This window comes from Rhynchophorus ferrugineus, unplaced genomic scaffold (assembly GCF_030347505.1).
Source record: "Rhynchophorus ferrugineus isolate W39M unplaced genomic scaffold, kcgeb_rfMv2 rfM2, whole genome shotgun sequence".
NCBI lineage: Eukaryota > Metazoa > Arthropoda > Insecta > Coleoptera > Curculionidae > Rhynchophorus > Rhynchophorus ferrugineus.
Genome location: NW_027472581.1, coordinates 50,637,773 through 50,659,165, shown reverse-complemented (window position 1 = coordinate 50,659,165; position 21,393 = coordinate 50,637,773). Strand labels below are relative to the sequence as shown.

Genomic DNA, 21,393 nt, shown 5'->3' with positions numbered 1-21,393 from the left:
AAACTTAATGGTAATTAGATTTAATTCAATTTAAAAAAGGTTAGTGAGTTTTATTTCTTGGGATAGTTTGCATATATTTTAATATACAGACATTTATTACTTTAATTAATGTTATATATCAAATATATTTCTAATGTTATACTGAATCATCAATCATCTTTATCATTTTTTAATTATTCCCTTTGCTCTGTTATGAATAACTTAATAAATCGTGGACCATATAGCGATCACTATTATAAATTACAATTTCAATTATTATTATTTGTTACTGTCATCACGCTTATGGGCAATACGTCTGATTGTTTAGTTAAAAATATTAAGTATGAGGTGAAACATACAAAATATAAATGAATAATAGGACTTATAAAAACACTAAGCCATAACTATTCCTAGTTATGGTAAAACATATTTTTATATTGCTTTAAAAGAAAATTTTTATTTATTTGTATAACTTATTTGATACCTAAATAATTATTTAAACAAATGTGTAATATTTATTTAAAACAAAACGATTATATTCTACATGTTGTTAAACAAAATGAACTGCACATTTTTACATCATACATCATACATTTTTTTTATCATATTTAAGTTAAATCCAGAAGAAAAATAAAACCCATAGGTTTTATTGGGTTAATAATATATTCAAATTATTTAATAAATAGGTTCGTTCACATTGTGAGGTAGTATAGATAGGGGGGATATCACAGCAGTGAGCATTGACTCTTTGGTCTACTCGAAGCTCGACGATTTGACACCACCGACCAAAGGGCCATCTGGAATGCTGCGTCGATGTTCCACTGTTTCTTCGCTGACGTCTCGATGAAGCCGGCCGCTCCTATTTCTCTAGCCAATGCTTCACCTTCTTCCGTAGTTACAACTCGATTGGCCAGTAGATCAATTTTTGTCGCTGTAAAATTCAAAAATAAAACAATTCAATTTTTAATATACTGTTATTGATTATTAAAATAGTCTTATTTTAAATTAGTCACTAACATATTATATTAACTGTAAGTATTTTATATAAATTATTATTGCATTAAATATAGCGTAAGATCTTAAAAATTAAAAGTATTTAAAACACTATTTGGTTGACCAGCAATATGTTATGATAGAGAGGTCATAGTATTGTGAGGTGAATAGATATTGAGGATACTAACAGATCGTTAGAAAAAACTTTTATTTCATCAAAAGAAACAAAAATAAATACGTTATTGGCACAAAATTACAAAATAATTAAAAATTACACGTAAACAATTTGATTTAGGATTGAAAGCATGTCTTGCACATCTAGGATTAGTATGCAATATCACTCATCCAAATATATAAAATCATAAATGAACAAAACAAATCCTGGATGAATTATTTGTTAGATTACCGAATAATGGCCGTACATTTCTAAGTAAAAAACCATAATACGATATGATGTATTACTATTCAATGAGAAAAAAAGAAATGAAAGAAAAGAAAAAATGAATAAAAGACATTTATATTCCTATCTTAATTTATTTTAAAAAGCGATTTATGGAAAAAAACTGGTACAATATATATCAATCAAAGTATTTCTATTACTATAATCATTTCTTGCAACTTTTTCTAATTTTTCGGGCAACATAATAATGAAACGATATTAAAGAACAACGTTGGTATGATAGCGATTCAATCATCGATCCATTTTCGCACTTCCTGAGCATTTCGAAATCCTCTGTCAGTCAAGCAGAAAAAAGTCAGAACTTTTTTGATAAGGAACCGATCATTGTTCAAACAAGTGGTAGTCACAAAACGCTGTGTCTGGTCAGTATGCTGGATGCAGCAGAACTTCAGATTGCCACGCAAAATAATGACTTTGCCTCTATTATGCACTATTGATGACCCTTTTTTCAAATTGTAAAAAAAAGCAAATTTATTCAATTGACATTGGTAGACATCTGCAGTCACAATTTCATTCGTTTTTAGCAGCTCCTAATACATTATGCCTTGCTGATCCTACACGATATTCACAATATAACTTGACCATGAATATTTCACTTCTGTGTCAATGTTCCAGGACTTTTTTAAAAAGTATTTTTATTCGGATTTGCAGTGTCCAATTTACATTTGAAACTGGAACTGTCTAGGAAACCCAAAGAATGAATCAAGTACGTCTTTGAGAATGGTGGAAATACCTTCATTATATACAAATCAATATACTATTTGCATGACTATGACAGCGGAGTCAGAATGAAACTAATTAACGTATTGTTAATGTTATAAGTTCTTTTTATGAACTTTTCGGTGATTGAGTTTGTGAATTCAGAGACTCAGTATCGATTCATTCATTATTCAGACTAATATCGATGTATTTGGTTGTTTCTGAAATATCATGGGGCTTTCTCACCATCAGAGTCATTCTCAAATCCTATTTTTGGACCCTTGCAGTTTTTATATCTTAGTAAGTTAGAGGAATCAAGGCCATACTTGCAAATCATATAGAAAAACGGGACGTGCCATAGCCTGATATGTAAGGATGTTAATGCAGACTAGTAATTTATTCGAGCTACACAGGAGAGGAAACAGTGCTCTCGATACGGCGTAACCTTTCGAAGTGGGTTATTGGATTTGGTTTGACTAGTTCAGATGGCGGTTAAAATGAAATTCGAGATATGCAACTTTTTCCAGCCATGGGATGGAAATTTTGAAAAGTAAATAGGTTTCAGTAAGACAACGTTTACGGTGGAAAATTATCGCTTAATTTTTTTGTAGATTAATTTGCAGTTTAGCTGCTCTTATTGTTTGAGCCATATGTGATTGGAGGATCGAGAGCTTAAAAAGAACGCAACGTCATCCGCATAGCGAATTTTACTGTTTCAACTATAAGAATATCAGCCATATAGATATTGAATAGAATCAGGTAAATGGGGAACGCCAAAGTGGATGAATCTCCTAGTCGAAAAAGAATCATCAAATTTTATTTGGAAGGACCAGATTTTTAAGTATTATAGATGTATTAGGGTTATAGAATCAATAGGAATAACAAATTTTAATGCCTTGACTATTAGACCAAGATGCTACACTTTGTCGTAGGTGCTAGTAAAATCCAAGAACACTGTCTCTATGAGGACTAGCTTTTCAAGCGCGCAAGGGATTGTTCGAAATGACATTTTCTGTCAATTCGTGTGGTAGCTATTTCCCTCCATTTGAATCCATGTTCCCCATAGCATGTAAACATCTGGAAAGTGTTGATTCATCAACTTCTAAAGGTTCAAAATTCTTTGAAAGTCTGAGCTCGGTTTCCGCACAATAAATCTTGCAATTCATTGTATTCGAACATTGTTAGTTGTCCAGGCCGTCTATCATTGACATCAAAATCACTAGTTTTAAATCCTTGAAACTAAAGCCGACGGATAACTGATAGATACAATGAAGCAGCAGTTTCAGACATTTTTAAAAGTGATTGATGCAAGTAGCTTCGGCAGCGGATTTCTTCAACTCAAAAAAAAGTAATAAGCATCGAAAATATTTTTGGGTATTCTATTGATAGCGTCTGAATATATTGAATAACTCGATAATTGTAAATAGAAAACTACTTATTATATTATCGCAATTAAAAATTGTTGACAATTTAAAAAATGTCACAAATTACTTTTAATTATTGGCGGGATTGAATTAATAACACCACTTTGGGTTTTAACACAAGAGAGAAACTTTATTTACATTGCTACCCTTTTATACCTTTATACGAGGCAAACTACAGAGTCCTCTAATAACTATTCTTCTTACATCTTTTTCTATAAATTAAAAATGAGCTCTTTTATCGATATAAAAATTGGTCGTTTTCTGGTGCTTTATTGGAGTTCCCAAAACTTAATTCCGTCATTATTACATCCAGATATCCTGCTACTTGTATATATTTATACTTTATGGAAAATGAACTTTAGGCGGCTTCCATATATCTGCAATCCTCGTCCTCAGAGTTAGTCCTCCTCCCATTTAAACCGTGAGAACAGGGTCCATAACCAAACTTCATGTCCTCTACTAATTATTCTTCTCCTTTTTTATATATTAAGTATAGGCTATTTTATCGATATAAAACAGACATTTAACAGTTAATATTTTAACAATTTATAGACGTATAGAAATTATAAAAAGATGGAAGTATTTTTTTTACTATTGATGTGTAGATAGTTCTCCAAAAACATAGTAATTAATATACGCATTTCGTATGGTGTTATAGAATCACTGCATATTCACTGTATACCAGAAACAGTAAAATGTGAAAAAACTATGACAAAATTTGCAAAAAACATTGAACCTGTATCATAAAAAACATGAACATTGAATCCTCAAACAAATTCATCCAATGCAAACATTCAACAAAGCAAAATATTTTGACTCAATTTAGTTATAGTGCCAGATTGTACATTATAACACTTTGTACTAGATGATATTTCTAATTTATTTAATCTGTAATATGTAGTGATTAATGAGATACAAATCATTTCAATATTTTAATTATAGATTAATACCAGAAATTAAATTGAACGAAAATTTCTTATTGATCGAATTCAAATTCTATTATAATATAACCCGCCTTAAGATGTGTTAATAACATAAATAACGTAGATATAAAATATCGATAAGATATCATATATTGAACAATGAAGATTTTATGTGTGACGGTCATTGTTAAGAATCGTATCTACTTGGTATTCAGTTGCAGTTGCCATGCTGTTATTCCGCATCAGAAGAAGCAAAAGACATGATATTTAGAGATTCTTTTATCGTAAATTGGACCGACATAGAAAAATAAATCGGATCGGTTAAAGGTTTTGTTGAAAGTGCATCGACCACTGGTCAATTTACAATATCGATTCGAAGCCATGCCGTATACTAAACGTTTTAGCGATTGCGAAACGACAGAGATCCAGACCGGGCTGTCCCTACATCGCCACTCGGATTCTCCTATTTCCATCTGTCCTCATCATTTCATCGAATATCCGATACGCTTATTTATGCAAACAGCATATTTTCGATACGGAATCGTACAAGAAGGCATCCGGTGGCATATGAATTGACAAGTTACTTTAAGGCTTTCTCGTAATTGATCGTGATTTATTATTTTATTATATACATTTTATTTTACATCGTCATTAGAGGCCATTAAAATATGTATCTCCACCAAAATCACGGCTTGTATAATGATCGATCAATAATAATCGAAATACCGTGAGTTCAATAAATATTTTCGAGGTCATCGAAATACATTTTTATTAGAGACTAGATGACCCGGTGAACTTCCTATCACCTACTTGCAAATCTATACGTTGTCTTGCACACTTCCTCCGACAATAACAATAGCCACTTGGTCTAGAATCATTTCCCCTCCCATAATTGCGGTATTTTAAATAAAAATTTAAAATTAAATACCAATCCTGTAATGTTTTTTATAATGTTTAAGAAATATCCTTATTTTTTTATGTCAAATTCTTTTTGAGGCTTTATATCAGATTATACACCACAAAGATTTTCATTAAATCTTAGTTTTTCTTTTTATTTATAGAATACATTTTATTCATTGCACATTCATTTTATGTAACTTCGCATTCATCATCAATCCATAGCTGGCGTTTCGGGAGAATATCTACTTCTGAACCAATATGCTGCTATTGTTGCCGCAAGACTTTCTTCACTAACTCTCATCAGAGTTGGCGATCGGTATTTTTCAGATCACTTTCTATCATCCTGATCATGTCTCTTTATGAACTATTCAGTGCGTTTTCCAGTAAAAATGCAGAAGTCTCTAAGAAATTCGTTCACCTTTTATTCGACAGATATGTCCAAACCTATGTAATCTGCATCTCTGAATTTATTTCTCAACTATACAATGATTATCAATATATAATTATATACAATATATCTTATATATAACAAAAAGACGGTTTTTAGTCTTAATTGTAATATTTCATCTCTTCCTCACGCACCATTTTAGGGAAGCAAAAGTCTTTGCAGCTTAGCCAATTCGATTTACTACTTCAGTGGTAGATATCGCTTTCTGTTCCTGTATTAGTGATTCCATTGAGATTTGAGATACCCAAGTCATATGGCATTGCTAGCCATATCATAGAGAATAATAAAGGCCTCAATATATGCATTACATCGGTAACATCACAAAGATTTATAACATCATATTGAATACTATGCACCGCTATGTTGAAATGCAATGGGGAGACGACATTTCCTTGGCGAACACCGGCTCTGATCCCAAATGAATTTGACCAATCATTTCACATTTGCATAGAGATAATGGAATCATCATAAGATGCCTAAGTAGTTTCATAATTTTTAGGGAACGTATAAAAGTATGCAAAGTAAGAGCCGGTGTATACGATCGAGAGCTCCTTTTTCACTATAGGAACAATTATCCTTTCTTCCATGCTGCCGGTATTTCCGATCGGCAAATTTATACGACCAGCAAGTGATGCCGGGCCTGATCACTTTTGTCGTCACTTCATCGACTCCGGTGGTCCTTTTTGCTCAATCTCGTAAGTGTTTATAACAACATGCGATATTGACGTTTCGATGCAGCAACTTCCAAATTGGCGGCCACACCATTCCAGTAGAATTCTCTTTTTAGCTTTAAATTCAACGCTTCTACTATACCAATATTTGTGCTGTCAAGTATGCTCTAATGATTTTACCTTCCAGTCATTCTTTACATTTCTTTATTAAAAAAATCTATATTTGTTTTATTCGACCCTAGATGGCAATAGGTTGAAATCTTTAAAATTAAAGTAATCTCTTGCTCTTTAATAACTTCTACCAATATATCACTCGGAATTAAAATTTCGACTTGAACTCTGATCTTATTCTAACAATTGTCTATAAAGTTTAAGTCTATTGGCAGACTGCTTTAGATTAAGCCCGCCTTCTTATGATAACAATTTCAAAGAACATTATATAGTTAATCCGAAATTTCAATTTAAAACCGAATTAAACCTATTAACACCTAATTAAACCCTTTTAATCCGAATTTTTATTCTAGTAGGTGCCATGTGAGGCAGGCATCCACTAGCATTCAATTCAAAAAACATGTAAATGTACCTGATGTTAAATAATGTGATATCTTTTTCCGTCTATTCTTCACGTGGAAACCAGAATGAAGCGTTCATAGAAGCTATAAAATCACAAAACTATAATATTACATAATGAAATTTAAAAATACATAAATAAATCAACTGAGAAAGGGACGATATTCAATTTTTTTAACAAAAATGGAATTCAATATCTAAAAAAGCACACTGTCGAGTATAATCACAAAAATGGAAATGCTCTCAGGCAGATCGCAATGCATGAATAGATTTTCTATTAAAGCATCTTTAATGTAACCTAATGTAATTTTCATAAATTTTTAATCCTGAGTCATGTTCATTGCAGTGTCTCAGAACCCGCATTTTATCGTTTTACGCGCATTTGCACATGTACGCCGTCATATAAAATGTGTATAGTTATAAACGTGTTTTCGCAAAACGTGTAACAAACACACCATGAGAGTAGCGTCGTTAGATTAAACCTTCCGGTTCGCCATCTTTTTAGCACATGTTCATAGAAAAATTCCCAAAGTATTATTATTTACTAAACATTGCTCCTACTGTTACAATTTGTTTCTGTTATTGGCTAAATTAATAACCAAAAAATTTAATAAATTTTTATGTGGCTGGTTTTATGATGTAAAAGACGAGAATTTTGTTAAACTTAAAAGCGGTATGTTGCTTAAAAGTTGGAGAAAGTCGTATGCAAAAGTAAATACTTAGTATGAAATATACTACACAAATTTATCGAATAAAGGTTCATATTTACAGAAAAAATGCTTCAAAATGTAGTTACAGGCCATATAATGAATATATATTCCCTATTCCTACTTTCGTGTAAATAATGCGAGGCGTATATATTGTTCAGTTTAAATAACAAGTTTTGTAGTTAACATATCGGTGTATTTCATATATGCTTTCTTCTGTGACAATTAAAAAAAGTGATCGGTGAAATATGTAATCTCTCAGATTTTTTTGTTTCTTATTAATTTTTTTTGTTCTCATATTTTTTTGTTTGTTCATCCGGCCTTATCTAGCCTGGTTGATGGCGTAACTGCAATCATTTTACACTGTTACCTTTTGGACAATCACAATTATAAAAAATCACAAATATAAATTTACGACTATGCTCCAGCAACATTCGAACAACAATATCTAGTAATGACAGCATACACAAAACATGATAAAACATCATCGGCGAAAATAAAATTAACAGACACCAACGAACGTTAAGATATATGATATGTAGATATATGAAAGGTGGATATGTGGATATACGGATATGGAGATATAGATTGTGGCCAGATAACAATAAAATAAATAGTAATAATAATAAAACTACCGACACAAAAGTGATAGTAGAACTCAACTTGAGTAATACTGTTTCAAAAAAATAGTAGGACGGGAGCTCTACATAACTAACGTACATAAGTCTTTCTTAAAAAGTAAAGGTATATACTATGCATATGGTATATATTTATGAAATATTGATCTGGAAGTAATGTCGATGTACTAAAGAAAGACTTATTAATATATCAATCAGATCAATCCTTTCAGTAGCCCATTCTTATCCATCCGCTATATCATAAAATATACATTAAATATGAATTTAAAAAGAATAAATAATGTATTTTATCACACCGTATGATATATGAGTTATAAAAAAAACATAAAGCAAACAATGAAGATTAGAATAGATTGTGGGAATTATTTTTTAGATTAAAATATCTACATACCACTGATCAGTTATATATTATATTTCATTGTTTTTAGACGTTTTTATTGCTTTATTACCGAGCATAACTTTAATATATAAGTTTTGAACTGTGCTATTTTTTAAAATATTCTCTATAAATTATTATTTAATAGTATTCTCTATTATACAATAATTACCCCGATAATTAAGTATAACGTTTAAAATAATATTTATTGTATAATATATATTTGTCTACAACAATTATCATATTTATCTATATTAATAATGAGCGAAATTAATACTAAAAACTTCCCTGATACTTTTTAGGCCGATTTATCAATATTTTTATTTTTTTCTTAAAAATATCGGTATATATTTTGTAAAATATCGATATTTTTGATAGTTTTTCTTCGATATATCGATATTTTTCTCAGTGGCCCACATCCCTACTCTGGAGCACCTTTGGCTAATAGTACAGATTTATACAAGATTTGAGATTCAAAAGTTGCGGTCAGCAATAGGAATGTCATTATGCAGAAATTTGCGTTATTAAGATCCGTGCACATACAGGAAATATAAGAATTAATACTTATCTAAACTGTTCGTCCGAAAATATTAAATATTATTAAACAGATATGATGTACAATTATGTTGCGTATTGAAACCAATTATTTTAAATATAAAATTCGCATACCTCTAGTAATACTCACTCAATGAATCTATACCATAGCACGTTTGAAAGATAATAGTCCATAAAACATTCTAAATATAAAAATAGCGTCATTGATCACTCAAAAATTATTGCGCTTTGAAAATGAAAATTACGAACATTAGAAAGTCATTTTCATCATATTTTTTTTATTTTTGTTACTTCCGAAAATGGTAAAATGCCAGTTCATAAAAAATTAGGTAATATTTATAGTAATCAGTGGCTAAATGATGTGTCTAGTGCGATGACCGATCAATTGACATATTGTGATATATATACATATATATATATATATATATATATATATATATATATATATATATATATATATATATATATATATACCAAATATAACAAATCTAACAAACAATCTATTGTCAACAACTAATGATTGAAACAGACTACAATGCTATATTATACATATATTTAATGAATCGGAAAAATTAAGAAAGATCGGCTGGGCTTCAATGATTCCGTCTCATAGAACATCTGACTGCCATTTGTTTCGGTTTTTACAAAACTCTTTTAATGATGTAAAGCTAGCTTCAAAAGATCCTTGTGAATCACCCGCTTTAATTTTTCGCCCAGAAGAATAGAAACAGATCAAAGCGGCACACCAATTAGTGTTAATTCGTGAAATTGATTAGTGCTTGAAATTTACATGTATTACATTCGCTTCAACATAATATCCGAAACTACTTTTCCCCCAAATCATTATTTTTTATCACTTATTATTAATTGTAATACATTGTAACTCTGTAATTATAATTAACAATATGATTCATACCTTCAAGATATTATTATGAAAGGATTATATCATTATATCATATCAGTATTATATCACTCAGCTTTAACATTATGCCAGCTAATTCAAATAATATAATACAGTGTTAATATTTGGTTATAACAAATATACTAAGATGGTTATAATGGTTATAACAAATATAATTAGATAAATGTTTATATGAATTTACCAGCATTACCAGAAAATTTAAGCTTTTTGATCAGGAAAGAAATATGTGGGTAGGTTTTTTCGATATAAAATATATTGGGTGTAGCGTTTAAAATAAATATTTTTTATTATATACTTCTTTTTATTCATTAGATTTTATCTGTTTATTTTTAGCTGATCTGGTGAGTGACTAACTTATGGCCCATGTTAAAATCCATTCGGTCTTACCCAGCTAGGTTCGGTATAACTGTTCCTTATTACCAACCTTGGCTGCTTCTCAGTTGATTTGGTTAAGCGTCCAAAATACGATGGGTAATGAAAAAAAATATATTTTTGCAAGAATCCTATGCAAAAACAAAACATCTACTTAGAGATGGTCCTTCGGTGTATTTGGTGCGACACGAAGTGGGAATTTTATTACACACAACTGCTTAAAGGATCACTTGAGTTTTAAAGCCAAGAAATTAACAATTTACGCGAAGAACTTGATCATCGACTCATTTATTAGGGTTTATTTTATATTAAATGTTATTTTGTTATTAACTTTTAATTAAATATACACAATATATTATTAAATTTACTTAAAATAATTTACATTCAATTAACTCACAAGTTATTGTGTTATGTGTTCATTTTAAAGTTTCAGGTTGATTCTTGGCATTTTGAATTGTTTGGAATGAAAGAAATGAAGACATTTTTAAATAAAGGTAGCAAAAAAAGCATTTGATGAAGAACAACAAGATTGCAAAAGGCCTTAATGTAAGGAATTGTTACAGGAAAAGTCTATAGTGGAAAAAAAGACTGTGAATTATCATTTATTCCAATCGATATTGCGTTCAAAAAATACCGACTAAATTTACAAAAATGTCTCTAAAAATTAATAATAAAAAATTTAAAAAATTCAGATTCGGTAAATTTAATTACTGAGTATTTCTAATAAATTTCAATTCATATTTTAAACAAATTGCAGTATAACAATGAATTCACCCATTGAATTAATCATCGAAGTCGTCATAATCAAAATTATAACATGCTCATAAAATGTATAGGGGTATAGGATAAATTATATGAAGTCATTTAAGAAGGTGTAATCCTCCTTGAAAGTCATTCACAACAATTTACAGTTTATAGAATGTATAATGTTTCATGGTGTAACCATACCACTACCTGATGTAAATGTGCTAGAAAGTCATAAAAATATGCAAATAGTTATTTTGACATTTCAAAAATGGTGAACTAAATAGCGGGCAGCTATCAACAGCAAGAAAATCATAATAAGCTTGAAAGTTATGGTCAATTGATAGCACAAATCGAATAGAAGATTAAATAGAGACGTTAGGCAACTAAAGCTAGAAAGAGAAGTCTGCTGGAATTGTGTGTACTTGATTGAAATGCTGCTATATATACCAAACAATTGGGATTGAGCGGCAGGTGTAAATCTACCAACAAAATTCAAACAAAAGCGGATGGAACCTTCGTAAAGTCGCCTAATAGAGTGAGTTCTTAATGCTGTCCTACAATCATGACCTACCCACAGAGCAATTGCGCCAGTAATTGACATTCCAGAAAGTTCATTTCCTAATGACGAGCCAACCATGTACGAATTGCGAACGAAAATAAATTTATTAAAGTGTGTTAAGATCACTGCAGTTGGTCAAGATGACAATAGAAATATTCAAAGTGTTAAGAAACATTGTTCGGCAGATTCTGCTTTTGCAATTTTGGCACAGTGTCATCACCATGATAAAAAGCAATTGTAGGCAATTCAATATATTGACCATATTATTTATTTACTGGGTATTGACACTTTCTATTTATTTTTAGACTCAGATGAATGGACAGTGTCCCGTTAGATTCTTCGGAAACAGATTTATAACGAGTCGTTTATAGATAGGAACGAGAGAGGGCTGTTAAGTGTTTTAACAATAATGCCTCCCTACTTTCCAAAATGTATCGCCTACACAATAAATGTTCCATTATTGAATAAAGGAGTTAATAAACATTGTAAAAACGAAGATTAGCGCTCTGAAAATTATACAAATAGACGGTTTAAATAAAATTTTCGCACACTGTCAGTTTAATACGGGCTTTTATTATATGCGGATTGTCGTTTTTTTTATTTTCGTTCGGTTCTGAACTAGCCCATTTGGATAGATTTGGAAGCTTAACTAAACTTCTTTAGACATGTTATAATGTTCAGACGAATGCTCGCTAAAAAATTTCGTCTCTCCATTATTTTCGAGAGTTTGCATCCTCCAAGTTTGCAAACAATCTTTAAAAACAGACGTGTCGTTCTTTATGATACTACAGACTTCTTGGCCGATCCTATGTTCACTGACGAGACTGTTATTGAGTTGTATAGTACTCTTCCTGATATAGTTCCCATTGCAAAGTCATATAGCTTGAGAACTAATAAAGAGGAGATCAACATATTAACTCATTATATGAGCTATTAACTAAAATATGAGCTCAAATATTTTTAAAAAATGATTGTATACGTAATGAGAAGATATTTCATCATTATTAATATAAAACTTTTTTGAAGTAATAAATCCATTGTACCACTGCGATTAAAAAATACTAAGTCTTTTAAAATAAAAGCCAAGTGTTGCTTATTTTTCCATATTTTTACCAGCCCCTTCAAAGTAATTCCCCTTAAGTATAATGTATTTATAATAACTCTTTTGCAGCCTTCGCATCGATTGCTGACTAAAATAGCGACCAAGCTTTCTTCTGTTCGGTATTAATCTCCTCAATCAACTTAAAATGATATCCTTGGAGCAATTTTTGAAATTAGAAAATAGCCAAAAGCTGACGGCGATAAATCAGGCGAATAATGGAACGATATGGGTTGATGTTTTAACTTTATGAGAAAAGACTAACAGTTATTGGTCTATAATTCCTGCCTCTTGAATATTCAAACTGAAAATATTCCTTGTTGAATAGTATGGCCTGACCAAACTACTGATTAAAAACTACGACTTTTGTTTTGTACTTTTTTATGTTCACGTCTTATTTTTTATTCATAAACGGAAGTATTAGAAATATATACTTATATATTAATACATACAAAGAATAAATTAATTTAAATAATATAAATAGATTTGTTAATATTTACCTACTAATATAATACTAGCTCTGGATCGAAATCTCTTGAGTTCTGGTGCCCAAATGTATTGAATATTATCGAATGAACTCCTCTCAGTAATGGAATAACATAAGATAAATGCATCGGCCTATATGAGTGGGAAAAAATGTTTCAAAATATATAGAAAAAAACAAGTATACTTACAAATCGATATGCTAATTGACGCAGTTTGTCAAATTCTTCTTGGCCAGCTGTATCTGAGAGTATAATGGTATACGGTTCATAATTGATAGGAATGGTCATTGAATATTCATCGAATCTGTCAAAAATAAGCAGAAAAAAAGTTAAACGAGATTTAGAAAGAAATAAGTGAAACAAAAATATAATTGAATGTACATATACAGTGTAAACATATATAAGATAACACGCAACGCTAGTATACAAAGAAGTTTTGAGGATTTTTTGCAAATTTGAAATTTTAGGTGTATAACGATATTTTTTATTTACTCTTATTACTCTTAGAAATTATTGAGATAAATTGGAAAAAAATATGTTAATCAAAATATTTTTCATCATTTTCTACTTCCATTTTTTCATATTTCTAGTAGCATAGAAAGATCGTACAGAAAGAATAATGTTCGACCCAATTACAGTTTCACTTTCGAATTTCTTCTGCATTTCGAAACCGCGTACCAGTAAAGCCACACTGCATCGATCTTCTACATAAATTGATCTACAGTATATTCTTCACAACTCTTGCAACGTGTGGTCGAGAGTTTTCATATAAGAAGATGACAGATGACTTGGCAACTGTTACCCAGTATTGTTAGTCTTTTTGCAACAAAACGTTGTTCAATATTTTCACTTGACACCAGTAGACATCTGCAATAACATTTTTAATCATTTTTAGCAGCTCGTAATACACTATACCTTACTGATCCCACAATATGCACAGCAAGACTTTATAGAGAAATGCTAAATCCAAAGAAACGGCCTTATCTTCTCCTTACAAGCTCCTTGAGGTTAGAAGAACGAGCACTAAATAAGTATACCATCGGCAAAAAGTCTATAGGTAACCCTAGGATCAAAGTATTTATGATTTTCTATGGCTATAATAAACAGAATAAGACAGAATCCTGGGGAGCTCCTGTTGAGAGGGTGTAAGTATTGACAAAGATCAGAATCTTACTTACATAACCGAAGGAGAATTAAGATCATATTTACTTTGTTAAAGGCATTTTATAGATCCAGCAATAAGGCTAAGAGATGTTAACCATCGGAGAGGGCACTTGTAATGTCATTCTCAAAGCCTATAGATGGTTAGTTGTGGATCGGCCTAGGAGAATTGCACACTGAACCACACGTTCAAAGATTTTACACAGGTATCTGTGAGAGAGTTTTGGTAATAGTTGGCGAGCGATGTTCGGGGTCGCTTTTTCAAATATGGATAAGCATGGACTAACTTAATAACTAAGAATCATTATATTTGTTTAGAAGGAAGGTAGGAGTCTAGAGAGAAAATTATTTATTAGTGAAAAAGAAATATAATCGTGGAAAATCGGAAATAGTTCAGCGAAAGAAAATTTTGGATGTTGATAGATAAGATTAGTTGAAGGAGTGCCGTAAGGTATTTGTTTGAGAGGGATTGGTGGGATATTGGTTGTCATTATTGAATACAGGGATAAAATACTTCACTAAGACATTTGGGCTGAGAAATGGGCCAGAATGACAAGAGTCTCTAAAGTACAGAACAATGATTGTTACTGGAGAGGCGATCTTTGAGTTTTGTTGTTCTGCTCTGGTTCCCAGAGTGCGCTTGGAGAACGATTTGATGTGAGCTATAGTTCTTCTTGCTATAGCACATTTATAGTTAAAAGCAATAAAGTTTTCTAACGATGGAGGAGACCCAAAACCTAAAAGTGCTTGACGATTGCAGCTACGAATCTTGATCAGTTTAGAGAAGGATCATCATACACACGAGTGAATAGAGAAGTGCAACGTAATGAAATATTGACTTGGATCAAAACTGTCATATTTCAGGCGTCACCTATTTCATACAAATTTACTTCGCGGTCTTCAAAAACTGTTACATTCTTGTATGTTTTTACTTAGCATAATCTTGCATTTAAATTACACTAGTCGAGTTCGGTTCCAACCTTCGTAGAGTGAAGACGTATTTTCAATACGCTCCAAGCTCTAGAAAGATACCTTTCTTTAAAAATTTTTATTTTATTACGGTTATTTAATTGAGTGTTAAAAACGCATAACAGATGCGGCTATCCGTCTCTCAGCAGACCTAAAGTGTAGTGACTACGTGTTTACGTGACCAGACAAAAAGACTGCATCTCATTTTTATTAGTGTTTTAAAATTATTTCCCCTTATTTTACAACAGTCCTTTTGAAATTCATTTATAGTATTTTTGGTCAAAACTAGTACAAAAAATAACGTAAGTGAAAGATGAGGTGCGTGAAATAAACAATGTATTTATTTTATATTTTTATCCTCTGGAAGTAAATAAAATAAAATATTAAAAATCTAAATATAGCAAACCACAGCGATTCAACCAAATCACCTGCACACTTTGACATAAGATTAGAACAATCGGCAATAACACAAACTCCACCATCAGAATGGACTACAGTCATTAACAAAAAACGATTGAGAAGTCCAGAAGAAGAAATCGCGAGGAAACAAAAAAGAATCAGTGACTATTGGTTACATAAACCAATAGAGACAAAAAACAGCTTTAGCAACCTGTCGGAAGAAATTGAAGAGGATATACAACCAAGCCCTGAAAAAGTTGTTCCCAAACCACCACCAATAACAGTCTATAAGGTAGGAGTAATAAAACACATCCACGACCTATTGAAAACCATTACTACGAACTACACAATTAAAACAGAGAGCTATGAAACAATTAAAATTCAATTGTTAGAAGCGGAGCACTTTAAAGTTCTAGTAAAATAATTAGATGAAAGAGACACCCAATACCATACATTCAGGCCATAAATCCGAGAGAACATTTAAATTCGTGTTAAAAGGATTACATCACGGGACGGAGTTTAACACCATCAAGGTAGCACTAGCTGAAAAAGGCCACGAAGTCGTAAATGTTCACAATATACGACATCGCATGACAAAAAACCTCTGCCTATGTTCTATATTGATATAAAACCTAATGGAAATAATAAGGCGGTGTATGAAATCACCAAATTGGAAAATAATATTATTAAATGCGAACCACCACATATAAAAAAAATTATACCACAATGCACGAGGTGTCAAGCGCACGGGCACACAAAGACTTACTGTCGCAATTCATATAGGTGCGTAAAATGTGCAGGAAAACACAAAACAGGAAATTGTACTCGTAAAGTTCGTGATGAAAAAGTGAAATGTGCTAACTGTAACGGAAATCATCCAGCGAACTACAAGGGTTGCGCAGTTCACAAGCAACTACAACAGAAACTATATACTGCCTTAAGGAAAAAAAGGCATCAACAACAAAAAAAACAACAACAACAAAAACAACAACAAAACAACAAAAACAACCACACCTACCAGTCTACCCACCAGACCAAGTCAACCAGACATAACTTATGCCCAAATGGTTGAAAATGGTTCAGCACAAAATCGAGAGACGACATCTCAACCTACTGAAACTAGTAACATCTCTAGATTAGAAAAAATGATGGCCAAACTAATGGATCAAATGAGTACGATGCTTGGTCTACTCAAAACCGTCGTCAGCAAACTTGCCTAATGCCTGAAACTAATAGATACAAAATCGCCATCTGGAATGCCAATGGGCTCCAACAACACGCCAGGGAACTAAAAATGTTCGTAACTGAACAAAATATTGACGTTATGATGGTTTCCGAAACACACTTTACTGACAAACATTATTTGAAAATTCCTAAATATAAACTTTATCACACAAATCACCCTGAAGATAAAGCACATAGAGGTACAGCCATAATAATTCGAGATGATATAAAGCATTTCGAAAAAGAAAAATTCCGCAAAGACTACCTGCAAGCCACCAGTATAACCATAGAGGAAGTCCATGGACCATTAACAATTTCTCGATTTATTGCCCACCCAAACATAACAACAAGGCAGAACAATTTCAAGAATTCTTCAGTACGCTAGGTAATAGATTTATAGCCGGATGAGATTATAATGCAAAACATTTAAAGTGGAGTTCAAGAATAATAACCTCAAAAAGTAGAGAACTGTTAAAAGCAATAAAGACAGATAACTTACAACATATCTCTACTGGTGAACCAACATATTGGCCTTCAGACAGAAATAAAAAACCAGATACAATAGATTTCTGTATTACAAAAAATATTGATCCAAAAAAGTGTCAGGTAGAATCATGTTTCGACCTGTCTTCTGATCATTCACCAATAATAGTAACAATTTCTTCAAAAATTACCATCAAAGATAAACCCTCTTCTCTGTGCAATAATAGAACTAACTGGCCCTCATTTAGAGAAAACTTAGATCGAAACATCTCTTTAAACTTACCGTTACAAACTGAAATGGATATAGAAATAGCAGCAATAAATCTTACAAAAAATATACAGGAGGCAGCATATTCCGCGACTCCTAACAGTGAAACATTTCCAAGAAAAAATACACATATATCATGTACAATACAGAAAAAGATAGCAGAAAAAATAAAGTTACGACGAAATTGGCAACAGCAAAGGACTGAAGAGAATAAAAGAAAATTTAATAGGGCAATAAAAGAGCAGAAAGAACTAATCCAAATTGAACGAAACCAAGGCATTCAAGAATACCTAGAAAACTTGACATCAACTGAGGCTACAGACTATTCGTTGTGGAAAGCAACAAAAAAGATCCCAGCAGCATAACCCACCTATTAAAACAAACGAAAATAATTGGGCTAGAAGCAATAAAGAGAAGGCCGACATTTTCTCAAAACACTTGAAAAATCTTTTTAAACCTTTTCAGTCTCAGCTACATAAAGATGAGGAAAATAAAATTACTAGCTTTCTAGATTCGCCATTTCAAATGAATTTACCGCACGAGAAATTAACGGTCAAAAAAGTCAAACAAACAATAATGAGAGAGATTAATATTAAAAAAGATCCTGGTTATGACTTAATTACTGGCAAAATTTTAAAAGAACTATCAGAAAAGGATATAAAAGTATTAATATTTATATTTAATGCTATGCTACTAATTAATAACTTCCCTAGTATCTGGAAAGTAACTAAAATATTAATGATTCTTAAACCAGGAAAAATACCAGAAGATGTGACCTCCTACCGACCTATAAGTTTATTACCGATAATCTCGAAAGTTTTCGAGAAATTATACATAAAAGAGCTAAACTATATAATAGAAAAAAGAAAAATTATTCCAGAACATTAGTTTGGCTTTCGCAATAAGCATGGGACTATAGAACAAGTGCATAGACTTGTAAACAAAATAAACACTGACCTAAATGCCAAAAGATATTGTTCGGCTGCTTTTCTAGACATATCTCAGGCTTTTGACAAAGTATGGCATACGAGCTTGCAGGTTAAACTAAAGAAACTTCTCCCTCATTCGGACTATCAGTTACTAAAATATGATAGACATTTTATTGTAAATCAAGGCGATGAATATACTGAATTAAATCCGATATATTCAGGAGTTCCGCAAGGTAGTGTACTAGATCCAGTACTGTATCTCCTGTATACGGCTGATCTGCCCACCACAAAAATAACTACTGTGGCAAGATATGCAGACGACACAGCAATCTTAGCATCCCATGAAGATCCAGTCACAGCATCAATAAACCTACAAACACACCTGGAGCAAATACAATTATGGTTAAAGACATGGCGCATTAAAGCCAATAAAACAAAATCCACGCATATAACGTTTACCCTGCGTAGAAGTACATGTCCACCAGTGAATATCAATCATCGTCAACTCCCCCAAGCAGAGCATGTTAAATATCTTGGTATGCATTTAGATCGACACCTAACCTGGAAGAAGCACATACTCTCAAAACGGAAAATCAAATGTATTGGCTCATCGAGCGCAAATCCAAGTTATCATTAGAAAACAAGGTATTGCTGTATGAGTCTATACTCAAGCCCATTTGGGCATATGGAATCCAACTATGGGGTACCGCTAGCAAATCTAATATATCCATCATTCAACGGTTCCAAAATAAGGTGTTGCGTGCCATTGTTGATGCTCCGTACTACTTTTCAAATAAAGTGATACTATGTACATCCCAATGTGCTCGCTAATCAGCTAAATGTGCGACGTGATAGTGAAGTGCGTAGACTAAAACGTTTAACACCACCTGATCTGATTACTGGACATATATAGACTTTAGAATAAGCTTTATAATAAGACTAATTAATTAAGATAATATTTTATACAGAAGATTGCTCAATGAAGTGGTTTTCTACATGCCCTGTATATATAATATAGACATAAGAAATATTTATTACCAATAGGGCAGATTGTGGATTCACGAAGAGTAATAAAAAAAAATTACACTAGTCAATAATATTTGATTTCTGTTATCAAGAAAGTATAGGAGGCCGTATGAGGCTAGAGAATGCAGTCATAAAACATTGACGTTCATCAACGCCAATAGTCAAAAGAGAAACTATTAATTTCATAGGATTTTTAAAAAATCAATGAAAAATAAATCCTTGATTCTCTAAATCCGTAAAAAGAAAAACAAATATCGATAGATTGTTAATCGAATCAATATACGCCAAATATCTTAACTTATCGGTCAATTTCACTAAATATAAACATAAACATATTCCCAAATTTTTATCTTCTTGGTAATTTTCAATTATCACATTTTTTTAATTCAATGACATATTTTTAACTGTCAAAACAGACTAGCCTAAAAAATGCTTACATGGTAGGTATATATCGATCATCATATTTTTTATCCTTGTAAACTATAAGGAGGCACGTTTTACCGGTAGCACCATCACCTACCACAGTGATGCGTATAATCTTTTCCTTTGGTCTTGTCACCGAACTGCGTACTCTTAAATCATTGTTTTTAGGCATCTTTACGTTATTAGAGAACCAGTTTTCTCACTTTAATAACCAGTTGTACCTGAGGTTTGTCTGAAATGTATGAAAAAATCATTTATATCTCATTGAAATTTAAAAAAAAAAGATAATCAATAACATAAATTTCTGATAGTTAAGCACTTTCGTTTTTAATGGCTGGCATTAGTCAAGAAAAAATATAGTGCTGTTTGATTTCTTATATCAGTAAATAAAATATATCGGAAGGTTTATAACAGAAAAATTATAGAACGATTATTACTAGAAAAATTTAAGTTGGCAAAATCAGGAACCTAATAACACAAAACACTTAATAATCACATAATTAAATACAATGTTACTGTAGTAGTAGTAAAATTGGTTAATGTATACGTAATTAAGATAATATTAATTGTTATTGCTACGAATTCCTTTGAAACTGACGTAGAACGATAACTGCAAACACCTTCAAAGCATAACCATTTAGGACCTTACCATCACTGAATATCAACATAGAAAGTATCACTAATTTGTCACTATTCGCACTAAAGGTCTCGATTTTTTCTTTTCAGGCATAAAATTGTTGTTCTAATATCTCTTTAAACATTTTGTGATAAGATAAGATTAAGGGTATTGTAAAGAATGATAAAATTCGTAATATAGACGCAATGAAATTTACATCTTAAATATTTAAAATAACATAAAAAGTTGTTTATGTATTTAATATTAGAAATCATATTTTATAAAGCCTTGTTTTATTTTCTGTTTTTTTATTTCGTACTTCGTTAATATACATAATGACAACGTAAAAAACAAATATTTTATTAATT

At 31.4% G+C, this 21,393-nt stretch overlaps 1 protein-coding gene across 2 annotated transcripts; it reads right to left on the bottom strand.

The window, feature by feature from the left end:
- Nucleotides 1-408: 408 nt before the first annotated feature.
- On the bottom strand, nt 409-21,193 carry LOC143191142 (ras-like GTP-binding protein RhoL). Of its 2 annotated transcripts, none has more exons than XM_076395941.1 (5): nt 21,059-21,193; nt 20,424-20,641; nt 13,717-13,831; nt 13,543-13,660; nt 409-910 (listed from the first exon to the last, which is right to left on the bottom strand). In XM_076395941.1, the coding sequence occupies exons 2-5, from the start codon at nt 20,579-20,581 to the stop codon at nt 705-707; spliced, it is 597 nt and encodes a 198-aa protein (XP_076252056.1). In that variant the 5' UTR covers nt 20,582-20,641; nt 21,059-21,193; the 3' UTR covers nt 409-704. The 2 variants fall into 2 exon arrangements, with proteins under 2 accessions (XP_076252056.1, XP_076252057.1); XM_076395942.1 differs by lacking the exon at nt 21,059-21,193 and adding an exon at nt 20,847-20,883.
- Between the last annotated feature and the right edge of the window lie 200 nt (nt 21,194-21,393).

Bases quoted from the DNA above. Each gene is read 5' to 3' on its own strand.
- LOC143191142 (XM_076395941.1), bottom strand. From the start codon at position 20,581: ATGCCTAAAAACAATGATTTAAGAGTACGCAGTTCGGTGACAAGACCA. The intron at 13,832-20,423 runs GTAAGCATTTTT...TATTTTTGACAG, and splicing joins GATCGATATATACCTACCAT to ATTCGATGAATATTCAATGA. The intron at 13,661-13,716 runs GTAAGTATACTT...CCACTCATATAG, and splicing joins GTCAATTAGCATATCGATTT to GCCGATGCATTTATCTTATG.